The sequence below is a fragment of the Cystoisospora suis genome (assembly GCF_002600585.1).
Source record: "Cystoisospora suis strain Wien I chromosome Unknown contig_670, whole genome shotgun sequence".
NCBI classification, from domain to species: Eukaryota; Apicomplexa; class Conoidasida; order Eucoccidiorida; family Sarcocystidae; genus Cystoisospora; species Cystoisospora suis.
The window spans coordinates 347-9,985 of record NW_027153471.1 but is presented as its reverse complement, the minus strand read 5'-3'; the positions used below and the strand labels follow the sequence as shown (position 1 = coordinate 9,985).

At 46.6% G+C, this 9,639-nt stretch overlaps 2 protein-coding genes across 2 annotated transcripts; one reads left to right on the top strand and one right to left on the bottom strand.

Annotated features, from left to right (window-relative positions):
* The first annotated feature begins 203 nt into the window (after nucleotides 1-203).
* Nucleotides 204-5,547, top strand: CSUI_001650 (elongation factor g c-terminus domain-containing protein). Its single transcript, XM_068061855.1, has 4 exons — nucleotides 204-1,011; nucleotides 1,915-3,224; nucleotides 3,780-3,834; nucleotides 4,482-5,547. Exons 1-4 carry the CDS (start codon nucleotides 315-317, stop codon nucleotides 4,673-4,675), a joined length of 2,256 nt encoding a protein of 751 aa, XP_067926170.1. The 5' UTR covers nucleotides 204-314; the 3' UTR covers nucleotides 4,676-5,547.
* A 3,269-nt stretch (nucleotides 5,548-8,816) lies between these two features.
* Nucleotides 8,817-9,639, bottom strand: CSUI_001649 (uncharacterized protein; the record flags this gene model as incomplete). The annotated part of the gene is made up of 1 exon (XM_068061854.1): nucleotides 8,817-9,639. A coding segment is annotated over one exon (189 nt), but the record flags the coding sequence as incomplete, so codon positions are not given.

Here is a 9,639-nt window from a genome sequence, read left to right as displayed (position 1 = left end):
ATATATACATATATATACACGTGATAGGCAGTTAGGCTTACTAATTGAATACATGTGTATGAATATGTACATGTCTTTTGATTCTTGTCGATCTTGCCTTTTCATGTTGTTTCCCCTAGATAGGTATTTGACTTTGCATTTGACGTCGTTGTTATGAGTATGATGTGTCCCTTGTGTCTTCAAACCCTTTGATCTTCTCAGGTCAGATAACCCCTCGCACACCTCTGTTTAACAGCACGAAGGCTGTCTATGAATCTTCAGCTTCGGTGTTTCATCTCTATCGAGTGAAGGCTGATGTGTATGAAGCAGTGAAGATGCTCGAGAGCGGTGATATAGGAGCCATCCGGGGCTTACGACATACAACAGCAGGAGACCTCCTTCACCTTGGGTGTCCCTCGCTGCTTTCTTCTTCATTTCTTCTTCCTGTTCTCTCGGCCTTTGGTGATGACGACCATGGATGTTCACATTCAGAGGATTTCTTTCTTTCTTCTTCATCTTCTTGTTCTTATTCTCTTCTTAACGAGACAACCCTCGCATGCAATCACGAGTCGTCTTCATCCTCTGTAAAGGAGATGGAGGACAGGGAAGAGAACCGCCGATCCAAGGAAAGTAGAGAAACGGAAGAGACAGAAGAAGCTCTCACGTCAGGAGCTCTGAAAGAACAGACAAAGAAGATGATAGGTGAATCTTCTTCCTTAGTCCATACACCCCCTTCTCTAGAGACTTCGTCTACGCCTTCTCATCGGCATTACGGTCGTCATTCTCTTAGTGGAACCCATTATAGAAGAAGACGGGAGAGAGGACATTTTGCAAGACTTCTTCCTGTATGTTTCAGTAGTCTTGAATGTGCGAATAGTCGGGAAGAAGAACAAGTCGAAGCTGCTCTAGCAGCAACATCTCTCTCTGATGTAGCTCTCAGATATACACGCGATGAGAGTGGGAAATTCACACTGTGGGGCATGGGCGAGCTTCATCTTCAAGTCATTCAAGCAACACTACGAGAACAATTCGGTAAGTCCGACAAGGAGAAGGTCTTCTTTCTATCAGTGCGTGCATGCATGCGTTTGTATTCCTTCGCTATGCGTTTGGGTTCTCTCTACGTAACGATAGAGAAGATACCAAGGTATATATATAGAGAGAAAGAGTACATATAGATGACAGATGTGTAGATGTATGCTTGAGAGGCATATGATAGCATTACTAGGATAGTGAGGGTGTATGTGTATATACACCGGTCAAGACCTGTTTGGACACGTCACTCCAAACCAAGAGTAGAGGAACGCGATGTATCTCTCAACGTGAATGAAGGACGTCTCCAGGCTTTTACGTCTTTTACTCGCCATGCACTTTCCAGCTGTTCTTTCTGTTTAGATTGTATGAGATAGTCAGCAAAGACAGCTCTAAAGACTGCTCCTCTTCTTCGTGTAAAGGAGACCAAACAAATCTATCAAGGCGCTTCACTGATCAACAGAGAGAAGAACACTATTCAGAGATATTCCGGTACTCTCATACGTCTACCTGTATCTCCATCATTAACCACCTAACTCTCTGTCTCTATCTCTATCACTGATCTGTCTATCTGTCTATCTACCTTCCGTCTATCTGTCTATCTATCTGTGTACCGCTGCTCTTATTTCTCTTAAGGTGTCAATAGATAGACATTCGTATGTGCCTACATTTTCTGCACAACATCTAGGGAAGACGTTCACAGTGTATTGACAACATTTGGATGTGTCTATCACCTACTATAACAGTCAAGGCCCCCGTCTGTCTCTTTCCTACCTTACTTCTCCCCCTTCTTTCTCCTTCTGAGCTCTTGTGAGATGCTCTGAGAAACAGAAGCTGACATCCTTCGACGAAGAGAAAATCTTCACACATTTGTTCACCTTTTGTTCTCCTATCTTTTCCTTTCAGGTATCTCAACAGAATTTGGCCCTCTTGAAGTAGGCTATCGTGAGTACCTTCTTCGCCCTATGAAAGGTTCGATGGTCAGCTCTTCATCGTCTTCATCTTCTTTGAAGCAACGTCACCCTCGTCATCCGACTTCTCTCTCTTCTTCTTCTTCTTCTCCCAATGCCTTCTCTGTTACTATCTCTTTATCCCCCTTGCCCTTGACCCCACCTGAACAGCGGCTAGCTGCGTTTCTTAATAGAAAGCCAGACCCGGCGTGTCTAGTTCTAGCTGATGTAGCTAACCAGGTAGCTTCAACATCTGCATGGAGTGGACTGATGTCTAGGTCACTATCGTCTACAAAGAGAAAGATTCATGAGAGTCCTTCGAAGTCTCCACATAGCTCTTCCGCGGTGGGCAGGGATAGTGGCTTTCTTTCTTCATCTTTGCAACATTCCACCGATGTCTTTTTCTCTCTTTCCTTCACAGCCCTAGGACAGCTACAGGCTCTAGATGAAGGAGATAAGCATCACGGTGACAGAGGAATGCTCTCTCATCGAGGGTCCAATCAAAAATCTCTACGACGTAAACATAATGAAGACGAAAGTAGAAGTGCTATAAATATACATCACTCTCATAGACATCATCGTGTCCATTCAGACGAGATGACTCTATTAGGTAGACATGGGTTAGCTGTATTCGAAGCGATACAACAAGCTCTACATCATGCCTTATGTGCTGGACCTTTACTCTCTTATCCTCTTGACTTAGTCCATGTATGTCTCGAATCGATCTCTCATGATGGATCTCTCCTACCGTCTACAGCAGCCGGAGCTTGTGCCCAGCTCCTCCGACTTCTCTTAAGAACAGGCAAAGGTCAGCAGATTCAACGGGAGAAGAGAGCGACGTCCTCATCTTCACAGAAAGGTTCGAAAGATCACTCTCGACAACTAGGAAAGAAAAAGAAAATTTCTTTCACGAATGATCTTACGGATGAAGAGACAACGAATGACAGTGAAGACAGTGAGATTGACGAAGGAGGAGAAGAAGAAGAAGATGTGAGAGAGAGAGCGGGTCTTTTAGAGCCTATCATGCACCTGGAAATCTATTCACCTGCAAAGTGTCTAGGGCCTTTAATGCGTGATCTATCTCAAAACCGAAGAGCGAGTGTTGTATCGATTACAGCAGCTGCGGGGGGGAGAGAAGAGGAGGAAGAAGAAGAAGGAAGTTCTTTCTCAAGTGATGTGATGACGGTGAATGGCTTAGGAAGCGAAAGAAGAGGAAGAGGAGAAAGAGATATGGTGGAAGATAAAATGATGGAACTGCATGCAACGGTACGAAAGACGAAGAGGTGCAGGGCTTCACGATCACCATCTATCTATCTATCTACTGTCATCCACTCGTCAATCCGCACTCCTCTGGATGTATATCTTTCAGTTGTTTATACATACATATATGTTCTTCTTCTTCTCTTTCTCTTGTAGTGAAGGTTACCACAGACGCAGACAGAGCGGAGAAGCACAAGAAGGAGTCTTCTCTAGGGGGGAGGATGAGGTCGCCTTGTCCATCCGTTTCTTCGAATGTCATTCTTTTTTTTGCATGCATGCACACCCCGATTCATCTTTCACCTGTGGAGTCTTCTGTTTTACCTCACCTTGAACTGGAAATGATAGATATTGCTCTAGGGACGCACGCATTTCGTGAAGGTGGTCGGAGAAGAGGAAAGAAAGAGAAGGAAAGGAGGTAGGGCATGCCTTTTCTACCAGCGTAGACTAGGGATGAAGTTTACCACTTAGGGGTGTATGATGAGAGATAAACTGTTGTACGTCTCTCTCTTTTCCTTTGTTCGCATGCACTCGGTTCCTGGTGTTCTATCTCCTCTACGACAGGTTCCACTTCGATGCATGGGAGATTACTCGTCCATTCTTCGAGCTCTCTCTCATGGTAAGTAATGGATCATAACAGCTCTCTCTCTCTTTGCGCTCTCTCTCCTCTACACATTTGTTTCATTATGATACCTCTACTACACTATGTAGTATCCCACCTCTTATATCCGCACATAGAACTATATATAACTCTACATATCTCTCTCTCTATGTATATATATATGTATAGCTGTGTATCAGTTATGTTTTATAGAATGTATGAGAGATATGTATAGAATGTCTTCTGTACGTGTATGTCTGTAGGGGAGATTTATTAGAATGGAGTGAGCTGTTGCACAATATGTATGAAACACAAGGAGTATAAATTCGCTGAACTTCACTCTACCTGCCCCCTTCTATGGTCACTGTAGATTTGATCTATCTCTCTCACTATGGAAAACTTAAAATGATGACAACGTACGAGGAGAAGATCGATCTTTTGTTACACCAGTGTATATACAGCTGACGATGAGGGATGGATTCTTCATCATGATCAATCAGATTTCTCTATACGAGGAATGCCGAGCAACACGTATGCATCTATCTATCGCAGTGGTATCTATCTATATGTTTATTTCCGTGCTATCTATAATCATCTTTTTCGTTTCTGAATATCTCTTGTTTTCTCTCCTGCTATTCTCTTCTTTTGTTTCTCTTTGACTTTAGGACAAGCTCACTTTCAGCTAAGACCCGTAGGGTATGGACGTGTATGTCCTACAGATGAGGAAGATCTTCTTAACAAGCAACTATTCGGCTCTTCTTCTTCTTATCAATCTCAGCATCACGAGGAGACGGAGAGCTTCTCATACATGTCTTCAAGAAAGAAGTCTTATTCTTCTTCCTCTAGTCTGACGCTATGATAGGCTTACTCATACTTAGGGTGGCCGTCACCACCACTATAAGAAGAACCATATGAAGAAGAAAAAAGGAGAAGAACAAGGAGGGAATGAGATATGTATTCCTAAGCAATCTATCGTTAATCCATGTGTCTATCTATCCATTGACGAACCGTTATGAGACTACCTTCTTTTCGCATTGTAGGGAGCGGGGTGGCCACACGCCACGTTGCCTATCTTGGCTTTGAAAAATAAAATATGACATAGAGGTCTTCTTGTAAAAAAGCAACTTTCCATCGACAAACGAAGAAGTCTGTAATCCTTCTATTCATCTACATGATGTTTGTCTACCAATCTGTCTTCAGTCTCTCTTTCTCTAAAAGTATATGTCTCGAATCCACTTATCGGTCTATGTCCAAGCTATCCAGCTGTGTAAGATTGGCTTCTCTATCGAGTTATGTATGTCTGTATATGTGAATACATACAGACACAAAGAGCCAGGGGACGCACTAGGTCTCAGATAACAATGAAAGGAAGCAACACACCTGTGGCGATAGATAGATAGATCCTCTTTCATGTACTGTTTTGCGTCTTATTATGTTGATTTGATTAGTTTGAGGACGATGATGATTAGCATTGCCAGGATTGTTTCTTCACCTCTCTCATATGCTGATAAGATTTGTTCGTGTTTGAGAAAGAACAGAAAGACTGTTTTGTTTCACTGAATCACACAATACGACGAAGAGGATTCATCAAAAAAGAAGAAGCGATTGCCCGAAGGAAAAAAAGGAAGAGAGGGCACCGCCTCAGCCTGTCTACCGGGGACGGGGCATCCTGGTAGAACTCCTTACCTGCGGGCGCAGTAGTTCTCGGATCCTTACTCACGAAAGGTGTCGACAGGGAGGACAGCATCATTTTGCTGCGCAGCACAGTGTATTCTTCCCGAGATAGGTCCTCTCTCTCTCCCTTCACCGATCCACGGACTAGGAGCTCACTGTGTCTCGGCGTGTGGACACCGTCGTCCGCCCCGTCTAAATCTTTTCATTTGAAGAGACGCCTCGCACCTGCTTCTGTCGCCTGCTGTAGCTGCTCACGACTGATGCCTGTCTCCCCGAAGTCACTGAAAACAAGTCAAGAAACGGATGGAGTCTGTGTTCGCTAAGAGGAAGACGATACAGATGTATTCGAGAGTGGCAGGGACTTGAGAGTAGATCTTCTGTTGTCGATAAAGCGCGAAGCAACAGAAAAAACTGCGGACAACGATTCCGCGCGGCTTTTGACTGCTGCACTCCTGATGCGGATGCGCTACACTGCCCACGCTTCAGAGAAAGGAATAGCGTGAATGTCTGTCTGAATGACTCCACGAACACCCGCACGTAGTCTATGTGTATCTCTATCAGTGTATGTATCCACGCAATAGGTACGGGTAGGAATGTGTATTTACACATGTATAAACGTGCGCACGTTCATCTAAAGTGGGCGCTGGCACGTAGTTGCCTCAGGTTCCATTAGTCATGTCGCGGCTAGGGCGGTGTTCCTGGAAATCGATCTAACGCTGGGAGACAGACACCATCGGTGGCCGGGCCCGCAACATTAGCTGGAGCGCCAACCAACCTCGGTCCGGTCATATCACGGCGGAGGCGGCAAGTCTATTGCTACTGTCATTCTGTTTCTCCCCGTCATCAGGCGACTTCGACTCTCCATCTTTTCAGTTTGATGCAACCGACCTTCCGACGGCAGCAATAGGAGTTGCTCTGCCTCGATAACCGGTCCTCAGAGGGCTGTGCGGAGCTCCACTTTTGAAATTCCTTCGGAGGACGGTTTCATCTGTTCAGCCGTCTGTGCATGAGAGGACACTTCTTCGCCCGGGGAGCTCTTGTCTCGAAAGAAAGAAAGCCAACTGGTGCCTTCACTAGTGTTTCACCTCACACCGGAGCCCGTCCTACCTTCTTTGCTACACCATCTGTGGAGGAGCATCTAGCCCGCAATGAACCTGTGGAGCTGAAAGGGTTTTAGAAGCTGCGCCAACTTCCACATGGCAGTCTCCATCGTCACATGCTCTGCGCCGGTCCGGGTCTGCGGCGAAGCAGCAGCTCGCCAAACGCTTTCTGGGTCCAGCTGCTTCTGCTGACCGGCAGGCCGGAGAAGATGTCTCGACAAACTTTCCTTTTCCTATTTTCTGAGTTGTGTTTAGCCCCTCCTTTCCAAAAACCCTTGTTCAAACTTTAGCTTTTGCGAGTGTCACTTCGTTTTTCACGCAGTTCTGCTGCGTGCTTGGACCAGAAATGTTCTAGCCCTCCGCGAGCCCGCGATTGCCTCGATCTATTGCCAAACATCGGCGCAAGCCTGTGTGACGCCGCTTTACGGTCGTCGTTCTTTTCGTGGCTTTCCAACAATCCTTCTCCTTCTCTTCCGTGAACACACTTTGACCCTCTTTTTCTTTTATCCTTGCTAATATTCTCTTAAAATGATCGCTCCAAACCCTCCTTTGGGCTTCCAGCCTGCGCTCGCCGGTCCTAGCAAGCAGGTGCCTCACTGGAGTAACGGAGTTTCTCCGCCAGCCGTCACAAGAATGCTGCAGGACTGGAATCCCGCGAGTGAACAACCAGGGTATTGTACCCCTCTTCCTCCGTCGCCTTTTTTCCGAAGACGCTACAGTCCAAAGGGGACGACGAGCAAGATGGTCTGGCAGAAGAAGGCACAGCAGCCTGTTTCCGGACAGATCTATCCAGTTGAGGCGATGAAGGAGCTGCAGGGGAAGGCAATGACGCTCGCCGGCATCTACGTCACTGGCGTGGTGAAGTCTGGGGTTGCTGCGAACATGCCTCCCCCAGTAAACGAGAGAAAGGACGTCCCCTCTATGCAGATGAAGACAGCAGTCTACCACAGTGGTACTTCTCCTCTTTCTAATTTTGCTTTTGTCCACTCTGCTGGAGGTCCGGCTGGCGTTCCGTGCATGGGAGGAGGACCAGCCACAACAAGTGGCATTGCCAGAGTAGAGAGTGGGGGGTACTGTTCTTCTAACATTGGCCAGCAAAAGAACAGCGCCATCACTATCCTTGCTGAGAAGGGCGGGATGGTGCTTGCTAGCACGTGCATCGAGAAGGAGCCGGCGCCGCCCGCTGAAGCGGCTTTCTTGGGCGAAGGCCCCCCGCGACACCAACTGGGAACAGGGCTGAATCATGGCTACAGGCGGAGACCTGCAATGCGGAAAGCGCGAAGTCGACAGACAGCTTGCTGCGGTCTGCTACGATATCTCGCCGAGAATGAGGGGGATGAACTGAACTGAGAAAGAGGAGAATGCGAATTCATTTTGATGTTGCCTGGGTGTGTAGTGGGAGACCTGCGTCTCTGCAGGTGCACTCAAAACTAGTCCACACCGTTAAGTGTTTAGTCTCCTTTTTCAGATATTGCCGGCGCGGGGGGAGTGGGCACGGATAGCACCCGGGGCTCTCCTCTTGTCGTGGTGTAGGACTGTCAGGACCATGGTCGGCCATCTGTTACGTTGGATGGCAAACCAAGTGTGGCTTTCGGTGATGATTCATGTATATCGTTTCTGGACATCCGTGGCTCCAGTGTCTTTCAGAGATGCTGATGGCCGGATGGAGAATGCTTTCAGGGTAGGTACGGGTCTCTTCGTACTCTGTCTATTGTCGGGACTGGCGAACTCCTTGGATCAGCACTCTCAATTTGTTTTATGTGCGTATGCGGCGAGTGATCGAAGAAGGACCGGACATATCGGCGTTTGCGTACTGGCGCTGAGTAGCTAGGGACTCCAGATGCCATTTTTTAATTTGCAAGCTGATATACACTATAACAGCGGCTCAGCGTTCCTGTCAGCGACGTGGTTGCTCAGTTAAGCATACGGGGGCGGGTCGCTCATGATTTGGATGGGGAACACAAAAGAGACCAGGAGAGAGAGTACACACACACACCCGTATCTGTGCGATGGTGTGTGGGAGTCTCGCCTAGTTGTCATTCTTGCCTAGGCTATGCACTTCTCTTCCGCTTTCATCCGCAAGGCACAGAGAAATCTTTCACGAACCCTAGCTTCGGGTGCTACCACAGCGGTACCTACTATCCAGCCCGTGAGCTTACTGACCATTTGTGTATTCAGTCTGGGGTGGCTGTCGTACTCTGTCGCCGTGTGAAGGCAATGCGGTTCCGTCCTGAGATTCAGTCAGACTTTTGCGGTTCATCCAAAGTTTTTGTGGGACAAGCCAGCGATACTAGCTCGCTGTCGGGAGTTCCGTTTCTCTACCCGACAAGCATGCCACGGTAAAAAGGAGGATCAACACTTCCTCACACTCACTGACATGTAGTCTTCTGGACTCCCCATGCCGTTGCTCACCCGTCGCTAAGACGGCATCGGGTCTATCATCCATCTTTATTCTGCCTCTCCGTCATCGATCTTCGTCTTTCTATCTATCTTTAATCTATCTGTCATTGATCTATCTATCTACCTATCTTTGATCTATTCACTTTTCGTTATCTATGTTTGATGTATTTCTTATGTGTCTCTCGCTTTGATCATAACTTCCTATCTGTCCTGTTTCTCTTTTCGTTCTCCATGGGTCAGACACTTATCTCTCTAAGACAGACAGAAAGTAAGGCTGTATCTATAGAACACATGAGTGGGTGGAAAACAGCCTGTATCTACACATCCTTACACTTACACATCCATACATACAGAGAGACAGAGAGATATAAAACACACATACTTGGTAGACCATACACATAGACATTCACATACACGTCTATACTTATATAGATATGTATGGATGTATAACTGCAACACTAAGTTGTCGGTGAAGAGAGGAAGGAAAGAACGTTTCTTAGCAGCAGCTCTTGTCTTCTCGTGGCATTGATCGGTTTGTTGATCTGTCTTTTCTTTCTTTTTTCATTGAAAGAAATCGAGTCACCTTCTTGACGTGGACGGACTTTCTCGACGGGACGGCAAGAAGAAGAAGAAGAGGAAAGAAAAGAAG